This window comes from Xyrauchen texanus, chromosome 30, assembly GCF_025860055.1.
Source record: "Xyrauchen texanus isolate HMW12.3.18 chromosome 30, RBS_HiC_50CHRs, whole genome shotgun sequence".
Taxonomy (NCBI): Eukaryota; Metazoa; Chordata; class Actinopteri; order Cypriniformes; family Catostomidae; genus Xyrauchen; species Xyrauchen texanus.
In genome coordinates, this window is record NC_068305.1 from 18,059,667 (window position 1) to 18,085,213 (window position 25,547).

Here is a 25,547-nt window from a genome sequence, read left to right on the forward strand (position 1 = left end):
GACCATGGAAAGAGAGGGACAGATGCAACCCTGGGAAAGGGCCTCCTCGATGTACTCCTCCATGGCCCTTTGTTCAGGAATGGAGAGAGGGTATATTTTACCTCGGGGCACTGGCTCACCACGAATAAGTTCTATTGCACAGTCCCATGGTCGGTGAGGTGGTAACTGTGAGGCACATAGGGGGCAGAAGATGTCTTGGAAGTGGGAGTAGCATGAAGGGATTTCAGCAGTATGGGAACTGGTTGGGCTTTCAATTGTGGTGGTATTGTGATGGTATTGAGATTGAGGGGAAGAGGTTCCTTGACTGAACTAAGGTGGTTTGGTGTAGGCCGGTTGACCAGAAGATGACCGGGGAATGACGGATGAGCTAAGGACGCCCCAAGATTATATCAGCGGTGGAGTTTTCTAAGGTGATTTCTTCTGTGTGCATGCATCCAACTTGTAGTTTGACTGGACCTGCCCAGTGACGGAGGTACCCCCTACCTAAAGGTTTGCCGTTTATGGTTTGGATTTGGAAGTTGGGGTCACATGGCCATCTTTGGAGATGGAGCTGGTTGCAGAGCGTGTCGGAAATTAAGTTACCTGAAAAAACAGAAGCAGTAAGCATCACATTTGTTAAAAGAGGGGAGGAAAAAATCCTAGTAGTGTGTAAGTGACTCACCAGTGGGCGAGGAGGACGAATGGGACATGCCGAGATAGCGTGTCCCTTTTTACCACAGTAGAAGCACAATCTCTTGGTCAGCCGGCGTTGGTGCTCTGCAGGGGACAGTCGGAAAGCATCCAACTGCATTACTTCACTGTCTGGTTCTGGAGTATGTGTTGAGGTGTGTTGCGAGGAGACAGGCGGGAACTGTGAAGTGGGTAACTCATCGAGGCAGAGGTAACTCACCTCATTCTATTTGCCACTCTGACGGAGAGCTGGATGAAGCGTTCGAGCCCCATGGAATCTTCAAATGAAGAAAGATGCAAACGCAACCTTGGCTCAAGTCCCAGGCGTTAAGTAGTTAGGAGTGATGGTTCACTCCATCTGCTGGAAACAGTTAGGGTGTGGAATTTAAGGGTGTACTCGTTGATTGTGCTCTCACCCTGACGGAGGTTATAAAGTTGATCACAGACCAAAGTATCTCCAACCCGGGTGTCCAAAAACCTCTCGGAAATGTTGGGTAAAACTATCAAGGGATTGGGTTACTGTGCTATTTTGATCCCAGAGTGGTTGTGCCCATTCTGTAACAGACACCCAGACTCGTAGATAGCGTAGAACCCGGAGGTGGTGTTTATTGAAAACAAAACAAACTAAACAAAGGCAGAGATGAACTTGGGGAATCGTCAAAGGAGCGATGGAGCAGGAACCAGGATAAGAGAGTGATGGAGCAGGAACCAGGATAAGAGAGCAATGGAATGTCTTCAGGGAGTAACCAGCGGTAGCATGTAAGTTAGTCTTTATTCTTAGACAAAATAAGATGAAGATTGAAAGGAGGATCAGGTTTTTATGTCGCGGAGCTGATTTATGCAGTGACGAGGGACAGGTGCAGATGATCAGTACTCAGAGGAGAGGGATGGTAGTGTTGGGAGTGTCCGGTAGATCTGTGACACTCTAGTGTTTCATTCAGAAATGGCTCTTTCAGACATGTCGAGCCAAGTTTGATAGGTTCTCATGACTAATCACAATATATTAAGTTTGAAAAACACATCTGCATATTCAATTTTAAAGGCATGACAGAGGGAAAGATGATCAATGACTTTGGTCTGGTCAACACATAGATTTGACATAGCCCTGATTTACTCATATCTATTTAGAGGATTATACAATATCATTATAAAATCCCTGCCTGAATAGTAATTCATTAGAATACATGTATATGTTACTTCTCTTGAAATGTTTCAGACTGATTGCAATTCATAATTCACAAAGAAGTAAATACAATATTATGGACATGTTAAGCCATCGCATCACTGATGTAAAATTAAACTAAATCTGAATTTCAAACCACAAATTTCTTGACCACGGTTAAGGTGTGCTCGATAGAGACACAGGTTGCTGCTCACTTCTCGTTTCACAAATATTTTGCAATATTTCAGCAGTTAAAAATAATGTTTAAAATACTAAAATGCGTCCTCATTTGGCATAAATTGTTAGTAGGCTATTTTTATCTAAGAGTTAAAAGAGCTGTATGATCATTAGTTATGTTATCAGCTATGATTTCGAGTTATAAAATAACAGAATAAAACCATTTTTAAAAGGAAAACATTTTAATATCACACTAATACTTGTCATCAATGGGGGTTCTATGTGTTCTCTGGTCTCTGTTTTGACACAAAGACAGCATGAAGCACAGCATGAATCAGATAAATACCTGCCTTTCATTTGTATTTATTTGCTCTCGCAGTTTTGGTTTCTGAAATTACCTTCAGGCTTGATAAATCACATTGCGGTTGCAATTTAACTTTCTTGCATCAACACCAGCATTTACATTTACATTTATGCATTTGGCAGACACTTTTATCCAAAGCAACTTACAGTGCACTTATTACAGGGACAATCCCCCAGAGCAACCTGGAGTTAAGTGCCTTGCTCAAGGGCCCAACAGTGGCATCTTAGTGGTGCTGGGGCTTGAACCTCCAACCTTCTGGTCAGTAACCCTGAGCCTCAACCACTGAGCCACCACTGCCCCAGTATTTATTTTGTGTATTTGAAGGCATGCCACTAAACTGCATATTAATTTCAGGGAACTTACAAAAAAGGCCAAGATGTGCTATTTTGCACATCTGAAAGAAGCAATCTTCAGTAGACAGTGTTAGTAAATCAGCTGGGACCTATTTCACGATCTATCAAGGTTGCACAGGTTTTATACAAACAAACCTTTAGTAAATTAGGGCCTTATAGGAATATAGCTGACAAGTCAGACACTTTTTGTAGTACTTTTTTAGTGCTTGTTTGTTTATTTTGAAACTTTTAAATATTAATCATCATGTACTGTATTGAAAACAGTAGTTTGGACATTCTGCTTTAAATCTCATTTTGTGTTTCAATAAATAGAACAAAACAGGTTTGTAATGATTGCCAAAATGTACATTTTTGGGTGAACCATTTCTTTAAATATGTCCATACATTTAAAAGGCAGTAAAACAAAACATTGCTTTCAGCTGTGAACAGCAAAGACTGACAATAACTCATGTCTTCCTTTACCCAAACAATTATTGTCCATATCACTAAAGAGCCTATGCCTTGCCATGCATCACAATTTCTTTGAAACTACCTTCAGTCCCTTGTAACCCCTATTACTTCAAGGACAAATAGCTCTCTGATGGGAAGAGCGTAGAAAATGTCATGGCTAAAATGAAAAATACTTGATGAATGGTTTCATAACTACCTTCAATTTCTTGTCATTGGGGAACATGCACTACATGAAGTTAATTTACAGTATGAGGAGGATCTCTGTTACTTTTAGTGGTGCTTGGCAATTCATTATGTGTCATTAGTATCTGCTTAACATTTTGAGACAAATTTGAAAGGATATTTGGTGTTTTTGTGATGAATCACAATGAGAATGTAATCATGAGAAATAATTTGACTGAGGTGCAAACACATACATAATGTGCCAGACATGACCCCTGCAGATGTTATCATACGTTAATAAGAATCATTCATTTTTCTAAAAAGTTGATATTAATCTGGACAAATGGAATAAATCTGGCTTGGCAAGTAGTTCCAAATTATATCAACATGTTTTATGGAACAGTTAGTTCCGAACGTTGAATTTGATTGAACATGCACGTTTTCCACAGGATTTGGTTTGTCCTATATGTCGTAAAATTCAGCTTGTTATAGATGATAAGGTCAAAATTAAACAGAGCATTGGTAATTAATAATATGAACCAACAGAGCACAGCTTGATTGCTTGAAGCTTCTAATAAAAGTAGCTGGACTAGGGATCCTAAATGCAATGGAATGGAGGTCATAATTGTAAATGAATCTAGCTCCAAAAACATTGATAATATATTTGTTTATTCAGACAACATGATTGTTACCTATTCATAATTTATATAGAAGCATTCACACAATATTTTCTATCCATATATATTAAAAACCTAGGCTTGTATAAAACTGACATAGTAATTAATTATAGTGCTGTTACGAATGGGCAGCGAAGGCAGACGAGGAGATGCGGATCCAAATGCAGTTCAATTTTATTAACCAAACAAACAAGGCAGGTACAAGGAAAACTCGGGAACAAAGGAAAAACCCTCAATGGGGAAATAAACACAAGACTGAGGAAACAGGTAGGGAACACATACCGGGCTAACAACATTCAACGAAAGACAAGGACTGAACCAAAAACCAGGATATAAATACACAAGGACAGGATGATTACAAATGATACACAGGTGAGAACAATGAACAAAATGGCAGTGATGACAGGTGGATACTGGGAAGTGTAGTTCTTTTAAACAATAGACTAGTGAGACAGTGGAGCTAAACAAGGGACAAAAGTGAAAACTACGGAAAACAAAAGGGACAAAAATGGAAACCAAAGGGGCAAAGGTAAAACAAGACAAGGTAACCCTAACATAGCCCCCCCTCAAGGATCGGATTCCAGACGATCAACAGTGACAAAACAAAAAACAGGAAGAACAAATGTCCATTGACTGGGGGGAAGCTTGTGGTGGGCAGACAGACCAAGGGGAGCAACGAAGGGCAGACAGGCAGTCCAGGGGGCCACGAGGGGCAGACAGGCAGTCCAGGGGGCAACAAGGGGCAGACAGGCAGTCCAGGGGGCAACGAGGGGCAGACGGGCAGTCCAGGGGGGCACAGGGCAGGCAGGAAGTCCAAGAGGCACACAGGGAAGGCAGGAAGTCCTGGGGGGGCACACAGGGCAAGGACAGGTTCAGGTGGTCTGGCTCGCTGGCCACAGGGCAAGGGAAGGTTCAGGAGCCCTGGGAGCTGGCCACAGGGCAGGGACAGGTTCAGGTGGTCTGGGAGCTGGCCACAGGGCAAGGGTAGGTTCAGGAGATCTGGGAGCCGGCCACAGGGCAAGGATAGGTTTGGGGAACCTGGGAGGAGGCCACTGGACCGGGACCGGGTCAGGAGGCCTGGGAGGAGGCCACAGGGCAGGGACCGGTTCAGGAGGCCTGGGAGGAGGCCACAGGACGGGAGCAGGGTCAGGAGGCCTGGGAGGAGGCCACAGGACAGGGACCGGGTCAGGGAGCCTGGGAAGAGTCCATAGGACAGGGACCGGGTCAGGAGGCCTGGAAGGAGGCCACAGGACAGGGACCGGGTCAGGGGGCCTGGGAAGAGGCCATAGGACAGGGACCGGGTCAGGAGGCCTGGGAGGTGGCCACAGAACTGGAACAGGGTCAGGAGGCCTGGGAGGAGGCCACAGGATGGGAACAGGGTCAGGGGGCCTGGGCAGAGGCCACAGGACAGGGACCGGGTCAGGAGGCCTGGAAGGAGGCCACAGGTCAGAAACAGGGTCTGGGGCCCTGGGAGAAGGCCACCGGACAGGGACAGGTTCAGGAGGCCTAGCCGAGGAAGGTAGCACCGTAGGAGGCTCTAGAGGTGGAGCCGTAGGAGGCTTGAGAGGCGGAGCCCTGGAAGACTTGAGTGACTTGTGGGGCGGAGCCCTGGGAGGCGCGTGAGGCTCAAGAAGTGGAGCCCTAGAGGGTTCGGGAGGCGGAGCCGTAGGGGGCTCGTGAGGCGGAGCCCTAGAAAGCTCAGGAGTCTCTGGGAGCAGAGCCGTAGGAGGCTCGGGAGGTGGAGCCGTAGGGGGCTCTGGAGGAGCCGTAGGAGGCTCGAGAGGCGGAGCCCTAGAACGCTGTGGAGTCTCTGGGAGCAGAGCCATAGGAGGCTCGGGGAGAAGGGCCGTGGAAGGCTCGAGAGGCTCGAGGGGCGGAGCCCTAGAAGGCTCGAGGGGCGGAGCCCTGGGAAGCTCGGGAGGAGTTCTAGAAGACTCAGTAGGCAGAGCTCTGGAGAGCTCGGAAGGCAGAGCTCTGGAAAGCTCGGGAGGCGGAGCTCTGGAAAGCTCGGGAGGCTCGGAAGGCGGAGCTCTGGAAGGCTCGGATGACGCTGGTTCTGGGACAGTCATGGCTAATGGCGCTGGCTCTTGGACGGTCATGGCTACTGGCTCTGGCTCTTGGACGGTCATGGCTACTGGCTCTGGCTCTTGGACGGTCATGGCTACTGGCTCTGGCTCTAGGACGGTCATGGCTACAGGCGCTGGCTCAGGGACGGTCGAGGCTACAGGCGCTGGCTCAGGGACGGTCGAGGCTACAGGCGCTGGCTCAGGGACGGTCGAGGCTACAGGCGCTGGCTCAGGGACGGTCGAGGCTACAGGCGCTGGCTCAGGGACGTCGGAGGCTACAGGTGCTGGCTCACTGACGTCGGAAGCTACAGGCGCTGGCTCGCTGACGTCGGAAGCTACAGGCGCTGGCTCGCTGACGTCTGAGGCGACAGGCGCTGGCTCGCTGACATCGGAGGCTACTGGCTCGCTGACCGTGGCAGGCGTGGGCTCTGGCTCGCTGGCCGTGGCTGGCGTGGGCTCTGGCTCGCTGGCCGTGGCAGGCGGAGACTGGGGAGCAGAAGCCTTTCCTCTTCTCCTCCTCCGCCGGGTGGACGAAGCTGGCAACGCTGGCTCGTTGGCCGTGGCAGGCGTGAAGGGACGAACCACGGGTGAATGGAGGGTTACCACTGTGGGAGGAGTGGCTGGGTTCTCCTCGATGACGCCCACAGTAAACGGTGAACCGCAGGCCAGCAAAGTCTCCTCCACGAACGCGTGGAGCATCCAGCCGCGTGTTGCCCGTGGCAACCGCTCCTTGAGCGCACTGTTCAGGCTTGCCCGGAAAAACCCCACCAGGTCGGAGTCAGGGAATTCGGTGGCACTAGCAATCGGGAGGAAATCGCGGATGTGGTCCTCCACCAGACGATTTCCCTGACTAACGCTGAGCAGCTGACAGCTCGCTTTTCGAACCGCTGGATCCATGTTTAGTCTTTCGTTCTGTTACAAATGGGCAGCGAAGGCAGACGAGGAGATGCGGATCCAAATACAGTTCAATTTTATTAACCAAACAAACAAGGCAAGTACAAGGAAAACTCGGGAACAAAGGAAAAACCCTCAATGGGGAAATAAACACAAGACTGAGGAAACAGGTAGGGAACACATACCGGCCTAACAGCATTCAACGAAAGACAAGGACTGAACCAAAAACCAGGATATAAATACACAAGGACAGGATGATTACAAATGATACACAGGTGAGAACAATGAACAAAATGGCAGTGATGATGACAGTTGGATACTGGGAAGTGTAGTTCTTTTAAACAATAGACTAGTGAGACAGTGGAGCTAAACAAGGGACAAAAGTGAAAACTACGGAAAACAAAAGGGACAAAAATGGAAACCAAAGGGGCAAAGGTAAAACAAGACAAGGTAACCCTAACAAGTGCAGACATGCACATCCATATTCTTACCATAAAATGAGTATGTATTAAACAGAGATATGAAATAATTACAGTGCAGTATACATAATTTATGCCGAATGCGTTCTGGTATATGTTGGAACACCGGTATTTTGTCATGAGCAAAGCATGCGATTTCACTGTGAGATCAGTCTGGATATTGCATATACAGTGCATCTGGAAAGTATTCACAAATAAATAAATTCCTTATTTTCCTCAAAATTATACAAACAATACCCCATAATGACAACGTGAAAGAAGTTTGTTTGAAATCTTTGCAAATTTATTAAAAATAAAAAACAAAAAAAATCATATTTGTACATAAGTAATCACAAGTATTCCACATTTTGTTATGTTACAGCCTTATTCCAAAATGGATTAAATTCATTATTTTCCTCAAAATTCTACAAACAATACCCCATAATGTTTGTTTTTTAATCTTTGCAAATTTAAAAAAAATAAAAAATGAAAAAATCACAACCTTTGCCATGACACTTAAAATTGAGCTCAGGTGCATCCTGTTTATACTGATCATCCTTGAGATGTTTCTACAACTTGATTGGAGTGTGCCTGTGGCAAATTCAGTTGATTGGACATGATTTGGAAAGGCACACACTTGTCTATGTAAGGTCCCACAGTTAACAGGGCATATCAGTGCACAAACCAAGCCATGAAGTCCAAAGAATTGTCTGTAGACCGCAGAGACAGGATTGTATCGAGGCACAGATCTGGGGAAGGGTAAAGAAAAATGTAGCATTGAAGGTCCCAATGAGCACAGTGGCATCCATCATCCGTGGAGGAAGAAGTTTGGAAGCACCAGGACTCTTCCTAGAGCTGGCCGCCTGGCCAAACTGAGTGATCGGTGAAGAAGGGCCTTAGTCAGGGAGGTGACCAAGAACCCGATGGTCACTCTGACAGAGCTCCAGCATTTCTCTGTGGAGAGAGGAGAAACTTCCAGAAGAACAACCATCTCTGCAGCACTCCAATCAGGCCTGTATGGTAGAGTGGCCAGACGGAAGCCACTCCTCAGTAAAAGGCACATGACAGCGCACCTGGAAGGCACCTGAAGGACTCTCAGACCATGAGAAATGAAATTCTCTGGTCTGATGAAACAAATATTGAACTCTTTGGCCTGAATGGCAAGCGTCATGTCTGGAGGAAACCAGGCACCGCTCATTACCTGGCCAATACCATCCCTACAGTGAAGAATGGTGGTGGCAGCATCATGCTGCGGTGATGCTTTTCAGCGGCAGGAACTGGGAAACTAGTCAGGATCGAGGAAAAGATGAATGCAGCAATGATGAGATATCCTTAATGAAAACCAGCAGATGTCCTGCAAAGAAGAATGGGAGAAACTGCCCAAAAATAGGTGTGCCAATCTTGTAGCATCATACTCAAAAAGACTTGAGGCTGTAATTGGTGCCAAAGGTATTGAGCAAAGGCTGTGAATACTTAAGTACATGTGATTTTTTCTTTTTTTATTTATAATAAATTAGCACAAATTTCAAACAAACTTCTTTCACGTTGCCATTATGGGGTATTGTTTGTAGAATTAGGAGGAAAATAATTAATTTAATACATTTTTAATAAGGCTGTAATATAACAAAATGTGGAAAAAGGGAAGCGCTGTGAATACTTTCCGGATGCACTGCATGTGCTTTAGTAATTAATACTGTAATTAATGGACATTAGCATACAAACATTAGTATTTAGCCTTTCAGTTACTTGATCAGTGGTTCTGCATTTCTGCATTCTGCATTTCGATGCCGAAATGATCCTTGGCCAGTTGTAGATTCTACTACAATATACAATATTACAATATTCACAACATTATTTTACCATCAAAGAAACATCTAGCCTTAAATTTGGAGACTCATTGAAAATGGATGGTTTGATGTATGTGACCTGCATTCACTTTAATGTAACAATCAGCCTGCACCAAGGTGTCCCTCTCACCCTTCAGAATGATTATCAGTGATACAGAGCTGGAGTCAGACCTCTCACCATCCAATTTACACAGCCATATCTGAGGGCTCTATGCAAAGAAGACCAGCGTAATCAGCCCCTACAGACCCCTGTTGTGAATGATCATAGCTGATCAAGAGTGCCTGCCACACTAGTGATCTCCCATGGTGTCAACAAAGGATATTGATTATCAGTCTGATTCTGAGTGTAATCCTTCAGCATTGTGATGCATTATGCTTTTTTCTTTTCTTTTCTTTTTTTTTTTTTTTTTAAGATTATTGCAGGAATGCAGGCATTGGAGAACAGCAGACAAATGAATGCAGATGCAAGATTGTACATGCCAACAAAGAGCTTCTCCATTTTCTTGATATTTTTGCTTAATTTTTTGTGTTTTTGACATGTTGGCACCATTATATATCTGGAAGGAAATCGCTGTGCAACAAGGCAAATTTGTATGGCTGTAACTTAACAAAGAGTAGTCTTGTGTTATTATTGATGTTACTGCAAGGGTTTGGGTACATGAACTAAAAGTATATTCCCCTTTTTACAATCGCCCACGCAAACACATTAAGTCCATTAGAGCTCTGCTCAGAGGAGATGCTTGAAAATGCTCATGCAGTTCAGCCCAGTCCACTGTCTTCAAGTATTGGATCCGTCACTGTGCTGTTCTGCTTTTTGTGAGGCTAATTAGCTTGTCTATTGCCACCTAAATCATGATCGAGCCCCCTACAGCACAGCTGAATTATAAAAAAGAGGACCCACATGAAAGTCCCATATAGGACAACGTGCTGAATTCAATCAATTTCAGAAAGCAATTTAAATAAAATTTAGTTATGAGGTTTTTATTTTGTACAAAGAAATAAAATGTCTTGACCACAATATAAGAAAATGAAAATGCACTTGAACGTCGTCTTTACACTGCCTTTTTTAATGGGTGGTACAGAAGCTGTATCTGATGAAGCAAATAGCTACTGTATACCATTAAAAAATGCATTTGCTCTATTTAATGCTGCACATGAATTATTATTTTTTACTTGAAATTGAATGTAGATACATTAGATGACAGATTATAAATATTAAAACATATTATTTGATCATTTATGACAACAACACAATTTATGCTAACACAAGTCATGACAAAAACGAAATTTAAGGGTTTGTTCACATTGGATGTGTTTTTGTGTCTGTCTACACTGTTTTTCAGTTGTTCTGTTGTGCAGCATTTTTAGACGCCTTGTTAAGTTAAAAAGAACTGCAGCTGTTAAAACAATCTCGAGACACCTGCTTGTGTATCCAATGTGCTGCATCTAGCTTCTTGTAGTAGCTACAGGGGTGTTGGCATTCATGCAAAATGTATTTAGCATTGCAATACACATCTCTGGGTGTTTTACTGGCTTTGCTTTTAGAGAGGACTGTAGAGTCTCAGAAATCTAATTAGCCAGTAGTGATCAAGCCGTAGAGTAGATATTATACAGCCAAAATCTGATTGGTCAGATTGTAAAGCTTGTAACTCAGACAGTCTATAAAAAGAAAAAAAAAATAACAATAGAGTATGCCAACATATTTCAGACCTGTGTAACATTGTTGTTCCTTCATGTGGAAAGTAATAGCTTGTCCATGACTTTCATGGAATTCTATTTAATAGTAGTCATGACAGGTTATTGCTTTAGAGACTTTCTCAGAAATATGTCTTGGCTTTGAATGATAGTCTCTGCACTTAGATTAGAGTGGAATTGTTATGTCATTGTGTCATTTTCTGTATGTTATAACAATGAATCAGCATATGTATATAGCAACTAAGGATTTCCTTCGCCACCACCCTGCATTTGATAAAATACAGCATGTTCTTTGTGCGCAATGAGGCCTGAAAGTTTGTGAATTATTATTGAATAACTGCACACCTCTGGAGGCATTGCAAAGAACAATACACTTTGAGTGACTGTAAGCCAGAGATGCATGTTTGTTTCTTGATAATGCACCAATGGTGTGATATTGCTCGTAAATTTAACAATATACTGTATTGCAAATCTGTTTTTGATTTGCAGAGTAAGCTAATTAATAATGACAAGCTATAGTATTAATTTCACTTGAAAAATAATGCCATTATTTAACTCCTTGCTAGGCAGTCTACGACTAGCTGACTTGAAAAGGACTTTTAAAAAGTATCTAAGGGGGCTTTCACACTAGCACGTTTGGTGCGCACCCCGGTTCGAATGACGTCAGAGTTCGGTTCGTTTGGATGATGTGAACGCTGTCTTCCGAACTCGGGTGCGCACCCGCGAACCGTACTCGGGTCCGCTTAAAAAGGTGGTCTGGGGTACGGTTCATGTGAACTCCAGTACGGTTCGCTGCTGATATGAACGCAATCGGACCAAACCGCGGAAGTGAACCGCTATTGATGACGTATAATGTGGTCGTCAGTCTCACACGCGTCACTTTCAAAATGAGCGGAAAGAGTTTACTTTTGTGCGCGCGTGCGTGCGTGCGTGCGCGCGTGTGTATACACTTACCTTGACGAAAAGCGGGATTGACGCACACGCACTGCAAGCAGAGAGATGATTTCTGCTTGCCTTCGCAAAAATTGTCTTCGGCGGACAGCCCGCTGTCTTTTGAACGATTTCAGTACTTTTGCGGCAGACAGACGCAAGTGTGTTTCTGTATGTTGATGTTGAAAACAAAACCAAAGGTTCAAAAAAAGAACAAAGGTGAACCGAGCAAGTCTATTCATTTAATTTTGACGCCTTTTCATTTCGCGGTTATCAAGCAACACGATTACGCACCAGCTGCAGCTTGATGACGCAAGTGTACCGCGGTTCGGATACAAATATATAATGTGAACACAGTCCATCGGGGCAGGGGAGGGGGAGCAATCGAACTCTGGTTCGGAACAGGCAATCGAACCAAGTGTGAAAGCCCCCTAAAAGCACAATTGTTTACTAGGGCTTCTCCTTCTGAAAAAGTTAAATCTAAAGGAAAACGCATTTATTACTTACATGTTTTTATAATTTAATTATAATTTTTTTAAATGCATGCTCTACTTGGAAGCACATGTAACTTAATCTGTCCTCGGCAAGAGGTCACAATGTTAAACTGCCAAACAAGTATTTACAAATGCAACAAATTCATAAATATAAATATTAAATGAAAGGTAGGTAAGATATAAAATATAACATAAAGTAAGCTTTAAATGTAATTTTCCATAAAAAAAACTGCCAATCAAAGTAGTATCCCCACTTTGCGTTAACTTTTTTTTGTTTGTTTGTTTGTTTACTGAGGTTATAGAGGCAGCTTTAACTGGAAAAATCTAAATGGCCACAGAGTAGAAAAAATGGTTAAGATGGCAAACATTTTGTCAACTTGTCATCAAGTGCGAAAACAGAATAAAATAAATAAATATAAATGATCACTTAACTCCTTTACTGAAATCCATTATTAGATCATTAAAACTTTACACTCTTTTTGGATGGATCAAATTAAAATAGTATGCTTGTTGTGTGTCTGATGGAGCTGACACAAATGACAAATAAGATTTGATAAAGATAAAATTTCAGAAATCTTTTTTTATATATATATATATAAACCTGATCCCATTTGTTAACTGAGACCTTTGTCAACAAATATATCCTTATCAAATTAATTTATTATTAAAAAATAAAAACGTTAAAGCATATTTTGTCCCTTACCTCAAGAATCAGTGATAAGTAAGTTTAGTTCCCCTTCTGTCACTCACTCGACGTTTTGTCGTGATGAGTGCAGCTTGCCTCGCAGCCTGCCGGCATTCTCTCTTGAGCCCCCGGAATTGGATGACGACATCACCGCTGCATCGGAGAGCGTCCAGGCATCTGACGCAGAGGACTCGTCTGAGCTGCCACCTTCGGGCCAGCCCGCACAGTCAGAGGCTGACACGCAGATGGCCGACATGCTTGTCCGGGCTTGCTGTGAGCGTGGGCTTGGACTGGAACCCTCCGTCCTCTCCACAGCCTTCACGGCTCGACGACTGGTACCTAGGCTCAGGGCGCCGCTCCCAGCCATGCCCTGCCCCGGTACCGTTCTTCCTGGAAGTGCATGACGTGCAGATGCAGTCATGGAGGGCACCTTTTACTCCCTGGAACCGACCCCTCCGCTTGTCCGCTCTCAGTACCCTGGATGGCGGGGTGGCCCATGGTTACACGGAGGTCCCCCAGGTGAACAGAGCAGTTGCGATCCACCTGTGTCCCGAGAACGGTGCCACCTGGCACCCGGTACTCCCCTCCAGAGCCTGTTTGATGACGTCAACACTGACCTCAAAAGCGTACAGCACCACCGGACAGGCCGTCTCCGCCCTGCATGCCATGGCTCTCCTGCAGGTCCACCAAGCCAAGGCACTCAAAGATCTGAACCTGGATAGTCCCGACCCCGATGTGCTGCAGGAACTGCGCTCTGCCACTGACCTTGCTCTCAGAGCCACGAAGGTCACAGCGCAGGCACTCGGGCAGGCAATGGCCACCCTCGTGGTCCAGGAGCGGCACCCCTGGCTGAACATGGTCGAGATGCACGATGTTGACATCAGGCGACACCGTCGATTACTTCGCCCAGCAGTTTTCGGCGGTGAAAAGACAGATGGAGGCGATTTTTCACATCATACCGCAGCGTCGCCAAACCAGCTCACCCGCACCCTGCACACCAATGGCTTCTCCCTGCGATCAAACAACAGGCAGCTCCGTCTCAACCCGGGCCCAGCTCTCAGCCCCAGCGTCGAACACCTCGCAAGCGGCGCACACACCCCGTCTCCAGGACCCCTTCCAGGACCAGGAAAGCTCCTAAGCGCTCCTGAGATGGACAACCCGGGCAGTCAGACAGTCAGACATTCACTCCGGAGCTGGTACCAAGACCACTCCATTTCCCCGGTATAGGGCCGGGAGGAGAATCCTTGTTTCCCTTATTTTCCTTTGCCGCACCGCCTTCGGGATGCAGTACCCTCATTCTCAAAAAAAAGAGTGATTTCCTCACTTCTTGGGTAATCTAGCCAGTGCGTGCCAATCTCACGGCACCCCGGCTCCAAAATTCTACAGTCCCGGCTCCCCGGATGCAGTCATCTTGCCTCTGGACCTGCGACTACTCAGCCCCGGCAGGCCAGCGCTGACGAGATGCGAAGACGCCTTTCCAGGACCTCTTCCTCAGTCTCTAACCTGTCCCCTGCCAGGTGCGCGGAGCAAGGTAAGTGCTTTGAGTCTTTTCTATTACCTGTACCCCCCGCCGCGAAGCGCCACATGGTATGTCAAAAGCGATATAAGCGATGTAGCATACATAAATCGCGAAGGCGGTGTGCGCTCTTGTCATATGTCACAACTCGTCCACCATCTCCTCCTTTGGACTGTTGCGCGGAGTTCGGTCCGGCACATACTCACGTTATCCTGAGGCCGCGACCGAGCTACGTGATAAAGGTTCCTACGACCCCTTCAGGGATCAGGTCGTGAAGCTGCAAGCACTGCCCCGGGAGGAGGCAGACCCAGCCCTTTTGTTGCTGTGTCCGGTATCTATTTGGACCGCACGCAGAGCTTTAGATGTTCTGAGCAGCTTTTTGTCTGCTTTGGTGTGTGGCGGAAAGGGAACGCCATCTCCAAACAGAAGTTAGCTCACTGGGTCGTTGACGCCATCTCTCTTACTTACCAGACTCGGGCTTGCTCCCATACTAGTCATGTAGCACCTGTTTCCCCCTCAGGAGTGCTGGAAACCTAAGATCTGTATATGACACCTTTTTCTGGGGGTGTTGGGGAGGGTTACGTGCAGTCTGTACAGTTGCTTCTAGAATGCTGCAGCCTGCTTGCACCTGTGTCAGCAGTTCAAGTAATATGGTCTAGTGCATGGCACTTTTGAATGGGACAGTTTGTGTCACTTCATTTGAAACAACGTTGAGTGAGTGACAGAAGGGGAATGTCACGGTTACTGTTGTTCCCTGACGGAGGGAACGAGACGTTGTGTCCTTCTGCCACGACACTAGACCTACCACTGTAAACGACTGTACCATATTCTCGGCTCGTAAGTGCAAAAATCGAACTGACAGACGCACGCCCGCTTCCCTTTTTACCCGTATGTCCGGGGGTGGAACATACAAATTCTGTCTGCCAATTTCTCATTGGCCTATTCTCAAGTTCAGCGGTACACGAGGCTCCCAAGGAAGACCCCTTGTGTCCCTTTATGCAACACAACATCAACAGTACAGTTTCAACCGTAACCGTGATATTACCTTTACTCTATATAAACTGGCATCAAGATCATGGTTAAAAGTTTATTTAGCATTTATTTGTATCATGTGCCTCTAGACCGTCCTCCTGCTCCAGTGAATGTATCAGTCATGCATCTGAGAGCTGACTCAGCAACAGTATCCTGGGAGGTACCAGAGGGTGACATCATCATTGGCTTTTCCATTTCCCAACAGGTAATTCAAGATTTTTAATATTCTATTAACATTTAAAAATACACAAACTTTCATACCTCCATTGACCCTTTTATTAAAATTTTGTCAGTAAGTAATGCCATTATGGCAGTAAATATAGATTCAGGATGGTATAGATGTTGATGATGTAATGTCTGTCAGATCGTCATTGTAAAGATTAACAATGCTTGTTTACTGACATTCCCAAGGAACTGTTTATTCTGTCTAAGTGGCTTTCTGCATTCAAGCAATTACAAATATATCTGTCATTCATGTTATGCAATAGGATGTCTGCATGTCTGTAATGATTATGCAGGTGATGCTCACAGATTAATGTATTATTCATTTAGCCAAGGACTTTCATCAGATTCGCCCCCACACTTAAAGACATAACTGATAATTCACCATTGTTGCACAGAAAATCAACATATAGTACTCATTTGAACAGTATGAAAATAGCACTGATTTGTTGTGTAATAAGCAAAGCAATAACATCTTTACAAGAAACTTGTAAAGACATGAAATGCTTATGGAAGCGCAAAAATACATTATATCGCAACATTATTGCATGTCTCTGGATCACTTATGACCCCTTAAACTTTTGATAATCAAGTAATTTAAATATATATATATATATATATATATATATATATATATATATATATATATATATATATATATATATGTATGTATGTATGCAATTTTGGCATTTTGTTATTGTTAAACTATTCATAAGAGTATAGATCCAAAAAAACGGATGAGTTAGAGAGAATGGAATGAGGTCCCTGGTCACTAAAGATCCAGGGTATGCATTTAAGGGTTAATGGTTCATGGTGTTATATTCATAATTTTCGATGTTTGACTTTTAAGTTTAAAAGTTTAAGTTCATTTAATGTTCAGGTTGCATTGAGGATCGAATTCCAAATCGTTCTGCAGCAAGCAAAGTTCCAGTGTTTGATAAACAGCAATGCTTTTTTACTTCTGCACTGGTGTGCTGAGGGGCCACTGTACCTTGTATGTTTCCTGATATGAATGTTGCCTACATTGCTTGCATAAAATACAGCCTTATACAACATGGTGAACAATACATTGCAGCATTAGAATATAAGCTCCAAGACAGAAATATATGACTATTGTACACAACAAATCCTCAAAATAATTATAATAATACTGTTTCAAAATTCCAAAATGTTACTTGGTGAAGTAGTTTTGCACACCCTATTCACACACACACACACACACACACACACACACACACACACACACACAAAAACGTTTTGTAAAAATATATGTAGGTAAATATTGCTTTTTTTTATCACTGTATTATGGAAAAACTGGAAAACATGCATTCATTATCTTTAACTAGATTTTTATTTCATTAAACATTTTGAATGTACTTGGCTACAACAGCTGATAGCATGAATTTTAAATTATGATTTAAAATACATTTTATGTCGTTTTTAAGCAGACATTGTTGGTTGGTTGGTTGGTTGGTTGCTTGGGGCCTTAGAAATTGTAAACCTACCCCTGACAGTATATATCACTATATATCATGTCACATTAAATATCTGTGGTTGTTGTGGTCCTGTTACAGCTGCTGATCAACACTGATGGTTTTGCTCTTTTAGAGAATGGACAGCAAAATGCAGAGGTTTATCAGAGAGGTGAACACCACCAGCAGGTCCTGTGTGCTATGGGACCTGGAAGAGGAGACGGATTACATCATCCAGGTACAATCCATCGGCCTGTATGGAGAGAGTCAAGCCAGCAAACGTGTCCACTTCAGAACCCTGAAGAAAACTGACCGCTTTCCCTCAAACAGTTCAAACCAAGGTAACAACAAATCCTATGGTTTTCTGGTCTCTTTTGCCCTTAAGATACAATCCATCATTGTTTTACATTTTGTTTTTAAAATGCAAATGTACATGTTCATGCCACAGAGCAGTTTCCATTTAATATAGTATTCTCAATGGATTCTGCCATTGTGTTCAACAGTTCTCCTTCCTACAACCCAATTTATTTTTGATGAACGCATGGATGAATGTAGACCTTGTTACTACTACCTCTCATTTTCAGCTCCAAAATCTAATCAGCCCGCTGCCTCTCAAGGAAATTTGCTGTATGTTAAAACTCTCTGTTTTAGATGTTTTTAGATATTTTTTTATTGATTTTCGTATGTAGTGTATGAAATCTGACAGAGCTCTCAAAACCAAATAAAAGAAGCAGTTTTTGACTATTTCGAGCTATTTTTAACTTCCAGGCATATGCACACTGTCACTGATGGAGTGCACAGCATTAATCATCAGATCATTCACTGGATGCACGTACTTCAGAATTGTGCTCAATAGGTCATAATAAACTAAGTAAATAACAAATTCAAAACACTAAGAATATATCATTTGGTTTGTTGAGGCTTCATTTAGAATGATTTCTTATGCTGCTTTATGAACAAAATGAGCACAAATGTGTTTCCTTTCATATAGGTGCTATTATAGGAGTTTGAATTAAACTTCATCTTCGCTATCATCTTCGTGTGTAAGGCCAAAGTCTAAATTTAGCCAAATGTTAAGGAAAGGACTATATTTAGAATTGCCTGGCTAGAAGAAACCTGACCAGAAACTATACGCACAGTGAGAGTATTAAAAAAGTCCTTCATAATAAACTTTCTAAAGTTACTGTAAACTCCCACTTTTTGAAAATAATGTAATTTTCAACATACACAAGTACTGTCCAAACCCCATACTTTCTTATCAAATTAAAGTAGCTGAAATTCAGCACTCTCAAACTGTTCACACTTGGGGTCCTTAAAATGTTAAAAAAGTTAACATTTTTCTCTCCTCTTCAAAATTTTGAGTACAGTATATGCTCGATAACCAGTATTTTAACAGCATACTGAACTAGTGTGTAATGCAAAATACATTTTAAATAAAACATTTATTTTATTTTACCATTGTTTGCTTTTCATTAGAATATAAAACACATGCCCATCTGCATGTCCCCATTCATCTCAGTAAAACCCCACTGTGCTGTTATATTTCCTACCTTTTAAAATGAAGGATTGATATTTTCTGATATTCTATTTAAGAGAGTGACATCATATTTTTTGACCTCAAGGTTTAAACAGAGGTAAGTATCTCTTTATCTGTATTTCATTATGATTATACTTACAGTGCATTGCCCTTGTCTAACTGAATATTTATGTTATGCGAAAAACAGTGATTATTTTATTAATTTGTTTTTTTTACTTTTGTGCTTGCCAAAAATCTGAAGAATACTTCTATCAGGCAGACTCGCAGACTTGAGAGAAATGTAAGATGAAATGTATTTGATGAATATAAAACAGAAATGTAATGTCTCTCTTTGGCGTAAACCCCATCTGGTGATCTGAAGAAGTTGTTCTCGGAACCGTCAATTTCTGCCAGAGATCGGAGGCAAGGGTGAGGAGCCTACCCCATGCAGGACAGGACTCAACTGGTGGTGGTGGAGGTTGCCGTGTTTGCACACTGAAACGGCAATGTGATAGATTGTGATCAGACTTATAAAGCATTGGCTTACATGTGATTGGCTAGGAGTTACCTAGCTAATTCTGCTGTGATGTACAGCTGCTATTCTTCCCGCTAGAACTATGCTGCACTTACATTGATTGTAGATCATGTGGTGTGCTGCAGTGATGTTTGCTAGCTGAGAATGTAATAAAATATAATTATAGTAATTTACTCAGTTATTTATTATAGATGTTTATGAATTACAAACTTATTGTGAGAAGGTTGAAAGAAATCATGTAATGCTTTAGGTTCTGGTTAGTAACAACAAATTACTATTGGTTCTTTGCAAGGCTATGTCAACATATTTAGAATTGAGTGTAATAGTTGAAGAATTGGTCAGTGATATACAAAACATAAATGTTTTATTTGTTCACTTAAAACAGGAATAACCTGCAATTGTAAATTTTCCTGAAAATGTCTTGCACAAATTTCACTACTTCCTGAGAATGACTCTTAAACTTTAATGGTATTGTCTACATCATGTGACAAAAACATTGTTTTGAAGTTGCAAACACAATTGTAAGGAGATATGCATAGCCCTTTTGATGCAATATAAATAGATATTTTAAGCATTCCCTCAAAGCTCCCAGAGAAAATACTGAACTGTATTGTTCAAATATCTTTTGTTTGTTGGGTAACATTTAAACATGTTAGACATGTTACAACCGATCACTCGGTTCATCCAATGGTTTACTGCATGTTAAAAGGCATTTCAATTATAATAGTAATCAGTAAGGACAAGACTCATCTCTCTCTGGTCCTATACAAATATTTTTATCATAACGTAAACACTGGTCAATGCATATTGTAGATTTTAAGAGGAAAAAAATAAGAATTGATGTGTATAGCAGGGAGCATTTGCCATTTGCTTATAGACAGTCCAGTGCAGGGTGCAGTTTGTCTGTAACGAAATGAAGGCAGCGAAGGCAGACGAGGAGAGTGGATCTAAATGCAACTGTTTTATTTAAATAAACCAACGAATAAACACAAAAGAAACAACCACGATGGGAAAACAGGAAACAAAACACAATGAAATAAAACTGAGAACTCGGGCAGGGAACACATACCAGGCTTGACAACATTCAACGATAGACAGCAACTAAACAACGAACCAGGGTTAAATACACGGACAAAATGAAGACTGAACGAGACACAGGTGAAAACAATGATGAGTGCACTATGGAGCTACAAGGGTGACAAAAGTGAAAACTAAGGAACTCAAAAAGTGACAAAAATGACAAACAAAAGGGCAACAGTGAGACAAGACAAGGTATACATAACAGAGCCCCCTTAAAGGAGCGGATTCCAGACGCTCAAAAGTAATAACACAAAAAAAACAAGAAGAACCAATGTCCAATGAGTGAGGAGGGGAAGCATGTGGTTGGCAGACAGACCAAGGGGGGCAACGAAGGGCAGACAGGCAGTCCAGGGGGCAACGAGGGGCAGACAGGCAGTCCAAGGGGGCACAAAGGGCAGACCGGGTCGGGGGGGTCTGGGAAGCAGCCATAGGGCAGAGACTGGGTCAGGGGGCCTGGAAGGTGGCTGTAGGACAAGGACTGGGTCAGGAGGCCTGGGAGGAGGCCACAGGTCGGGAACAGGGTCAGGGGGCCTGGGAGGAGGCCACAGGACAGGGACCGGGTCAGGAGGCCTGGGAGGAGGCCACAGGTCAGGAACAGGGTCAGGGGGCCTGGGAGGAGGCCACAGGTCGGGAACAGGGTCCGGCGGCCTGGGAGGTGGCCGCAGGACTGGGACAGGAGGCCAGGGCGGTGGCCACAGGACAGGGACAGGAGAGTCATGAGGCCAGGGAAGAGGCCATAGGGCAAGGATAGGTTCAGGAGGCCTGGGAGCTGGCCACAGGGCAAGGACAGGTTTGGGGGGCCTCGGAGGCAGTCGAAGGACAGGGGCCAGTCCTGGAGGCAGAGCAGAGAGGGGCTCTGGAGGCTCAGGAGGTGGAGCCGAGGGAGGCGGAACCATGGAAAGCTCTGGAGGATCAGGAGGCGGAGCCGTGGGATGCTCTGTGGTCTCTAGAGGACGAGCCCTAGAAGGCTCTAGGGTCTCTGGGAGCAGAGCCGTAGGAGGCTCTGGGGGCGGAGCCGAAGGAGGCTCGGAAGGCAGAGCCATAGGAGGCTCAGGAGGTAGAGACGTGGGAGGCGGAACCATGGAGAGCTCTGGAGGATCAGGGGGCGGAGCCGTGGGAGGCTCAAGAGGCAGAGCAGAGGGAGAATCAGGAGGCGGAGCCGAGGAAGGCTCAGGAGGCAGAGCCGAGGAAGGCTCAGGAGGCAGAGCTGAGGAAGGTTCGGGGGGCTCAGGAGGCGGAGCCGTGGGATGCTCGGGAGGCAGAGCCATGGGAGGCTCAGGAGGCAGAGCCGTGGGAGGCTCAGGAGGCAGAGCCGTGGGAGGCTCGGGAGGTGGAGCCGATGAAGGTGGCGCTGTAGGAGGCTCTAGAGGCGAAGCCCTGGAAGGCTCTGGAGGCGGAGCCGAGGGAGGTGGTGCCGTAGGAGGCTTTAAAGGCGGAGGCCTGGAAGGCTCTGGAGGCGGAGCCGATGGAGGTGGCGCCGTAGGAGGCTCTAGAGGCGGAGGCCTGGAAGGCACTGGAGGTGGAGCCGAGGAAGGCTCAGGAGGCGGAGCCGTGGAAGGTGACGCCATATGAGGCTTTAGAGTCTCTGGGAGCAGAGCCGTAGGAGGCTCGGGAGGCAGAACCCAGGAAGGCTCGAGAGACTTGAGAGGCGGAGCCCTGGAAGGCTCGAGAGGCGGAGCCCTGGAAGGCTCAAGAGGCGGAGCCCTGGAAGGCTCAAGAGGCTTGAGAGGCGGAGCCCTGGAAGGCTTGAGAGGCGGAGCCCTGGAAGGCTTGAGAGGCTTGAGAGGCGGAGTCCTGGAAGGCTTGAGAGGCGGAGCCCTGGAAGGCTCGAGAGACCTGAGGGGTGGAGCCCTGGGAGGCTCGAGAGACTTGAGAGGCAGAGCCCTGGAAGGCTCGAGAGGCTTGAGGGGTGGAGCCCTGGAAGGCTCGAGGGGCGGAGCCTTTGAAGGTTCGAGAGGCTCGAGAGGTAGAGCCCTGGAAGGCTCGAGGGGCGGAGCCCTGGAAGGTTCGAGAGGCTCGAGAGGTGGAGCCCTGGAAGGCTCGAGAGCCGGAGCCCTGGGAGGCTTGAGGGGCGGAGCCCTGGGAGGCTCGAGAGGCTGGAGGGGCAGAGACCTGGAATGCTCGGGAGGAGGAGCCCTGGAAGACTTGAGGGATTTGAGGGGTGGAGCCCTAGAAGGCTCGAGAGGCTTGAGGGGCGGAGCCCTGGGAGGCTCGGGAGGTTTGAGAGGTGGAGCCCTGGAAGGCTCGAGAGACTTGAGAGGCGGAGCCCTGGGAGGCTCGGGAGGAGGAGCCCTGGAAGACTCGAGAGACTAGAGAGGCGGAGCCCTGGAAGGCTCGAGAGACTTGAGAGGCGGAGCCCTGGGAGGCTCGGGAGGAGGAGCCCTGGAAGACTCGAGAGACTGGAGAGGCGGAGCCCTAGGAGGCTCGGGAGGAGGAGCCCTGGAAGACTCGAGAGACTTGAGAGGCGGAGCCCTGGGAGGCTCGGGAAGCTCGAGAGGTGGAGCCCTGGGAGGCTCGGGAGGAGGAGCCCTGGAAGACTTGGGAGACGGAGCCCTGGGAGGCTCCGGAGGATTAGCTCTGGAAAGCTCGGAAGGCGGAGCTCTGGAAAGCTCGGGAGGCCGAGCTCTGGAAAGCTCGGGAGGCGGAGCTCTGGGAAGCTCGGGAGGCGGAGCTCTGGGAAGCGGAGCTCTAGAAAGCTCAGGAGGCGGAGCTCTAGGAGACTGGAGAGACGCTGACTCTTGGACGGGCACGACCCCTGGCACTGACTCTTGGACGGTCATGGCTACTGGTGCTGGCTCTTGGACGGTCATGGCTACTGGTGCTGGCTCTTGGACGGTCATGGCTACTGGCGCTGGCTCTTGGACGGTCATGGCTACTGGCACTGGCTCTTGGACGGTCATGGCTACTGGCACTGGCTCTTGGATGGTCATGGCTACTGGCACTGGCTCTTGGCTGGTCATGGCTACTGGCACTGGCTCTGGGACGGTCGAGGCTACAGGCGCTAGCTCAGGGAGAGTCGAGGCTACAGGCGCTGGCTCAGGGACGGTCGAGGCTACAGGCGCTGGCTCAGGGACGGTCGAGGCTACAGGCACTGGCTCACTGACATCGGGGGCTAATGGCTCGCAGACCGGGGCAGGCGTGGACCGGAGAGCGGAGGCTTTCCTTCTCCTCCTCTTCCGGGCAGAAGAAGTTGGCAGCGCTGGCTCATCGATCCAGGTAGGCATGGGCTCAGGCTCGACAGCCGGAATCACGAGGGGTGGTTCCTCGGGCGCGAGGTTCCTCAGAACGAGGCTCACGTACTCCCTCCACGGGAGCTCTCCGGGTATCGGTGCCACTCTCCACCGGGATGACGGTAACCCGACCCAGTAGATGGACTTCAGGGCATCGTCGTTGAGCCCGGTGTGGATGGCGACCATGGAGAAGAGCCGTGAGTACTCTCGGACTGGAAGATTTGCCCGGGACAGTTTGAGGAAAACCGCTGCTAGATCCATTTGGCGGTCTATCGTTCTGTAACGAAATGAAGGCAGCGAAGGCAGATGAGGAGAGTGGATCTAAATGCAACGGTTTTATTTAAATAAACCAACGAATAAACACAAAAGAAACAACCACGATGGGAAAACAGGAAACAAAACACAATGAAATAAAACTGAGAACTCGGGCAGGGAACACATACCAGGCTTGACAACATTCAACGATAGACAGCGACTAAACAAAGAACCAGGGTTAAATACACGGACAAAATGAAGACTGAATGAGACACAGGTGAAAACAATGATGAGTGCACTATGGAGCTACAAGGGTGACAAAAGTGAAAACTAAGGAACTCAAAAAGTGACAAAAATGACAAACAAAAGGGCAACAGTGAGACAAGACAAGGTATACATAACATTGTCAAATCTCAAAATTCTCAAACCTCAACTTGCTATAATTGTCTAAGGAATCTGAGCAATATCCAAACAGAACAAAAAGTATTTTTAGAAATAATAGAGAGATAGGAAAGTGTGCCAATTCATGGAGCAATCTGTCTTGTTTTCTGACTCCAGACAGTTTTTACTTGCATCTCTCTGTTGCTGGAGTATTTTAGGCCAATATCTCTCATGTGCTGTCAGACTCAGCTGAAGATGATTCCCATTGGACTCAATTATTGTGAAACTTCAAAGGACTCTGTCTGTGGAAGAGTCAATATCAGAAACCTGGCCCTGCAGGTCTAACAAACAAACTTCTGCATCCTGATGAGCATGGGCTGAAACCACTTGAAGAATATAGAATATATAAACATATCTTGTAACTGTATATTTATTGGCAATACATTTTAGTCTTGATCAGTCCTTTTTTTTATAATTTATTAACACAATTTTAGAACATCAATCAGTCATTTTGCATCTTCTATCAAACACAGGGCAAAAAATCAACAGTATTGGGCTGAAAATAATTATGCATTTTATATATGTCCAGGTGCATCTATATACACTTTTGCAAAACTTGTTATACATGTCTCCAGGTACAATTCCCTGCAGTTCCAGGAGAAATGAACACTATAGATCAATTACGACAACTGTGTGATTTATTCACTTTCACTGAAATCATGACTTTAATGGCTGATAATGACTTTATAAATTCTTATTTTTCTCTATATTACTCAGACCATGCTATTTTATGATATCGACATACTTTTACTCTAATGCATCTCTTGAAAAATTATACATTTTAATGCTTGAATTACAGACCCACCTACATATATAAACTTATTCCAGAACAGATAGCTTACAAAGTAGCTCACCTGATATGGCATTGGACTTTTGAATCGGAGGAATACGGTTCAAGTCCAGCCATGAACTCAAGGTGACACATGACGTAACATACCAGAGTCATAGAAGCGGCACAAAATTATGTGGATTCTTCAAAAAAGATTCTTTTTCATTTCGCTTCTGCATTCTAAAACACTAATGGTTAGGTTTTAGGCATTGATTTGATAAGGGTGTCTATTTAAAACGTCTCATTTATATTTAACAACAATATTGGTTAGGTTCAGGGAAAAGTTTTAGGTTATATGTTTTAAAAACATCCATCTAAAATTCACCTTCAAACCTT

At 45.2% G+C, this 25,547-nt stretch overlaps 1 protein-coding gene across 2 annotated transcripts in view; it reads left to right on the forward strand.

Annotated features, from left to right (window-relative positions):
* LOC127624299 (fibronectin type III domain-containing protein 4-like) overlaps nt 1-25,547 on the forward strand; it is a 53,027-nt gene that overhangs the window by 10,322 nt on the left and 17,158 nt on the right. The window contains exons 2-3 of one of the 2 annotated variants that reach the window (XM_052099064.1): nt 15,721-15,836; nt 17,462-17,666. In XM_052099064.1, the coding sequence (XP_051955024.1) occupies nt 15,721-15,836; nt 17,462-17,666 (321 nt within the window). The remainder of the gene's footprint in view (nt 1-15,720; nt 15,837-17,461; nt 17,667-25,547) is intronic. The other variant, XM_052099065.1, reaches the window with a different exon arrangement.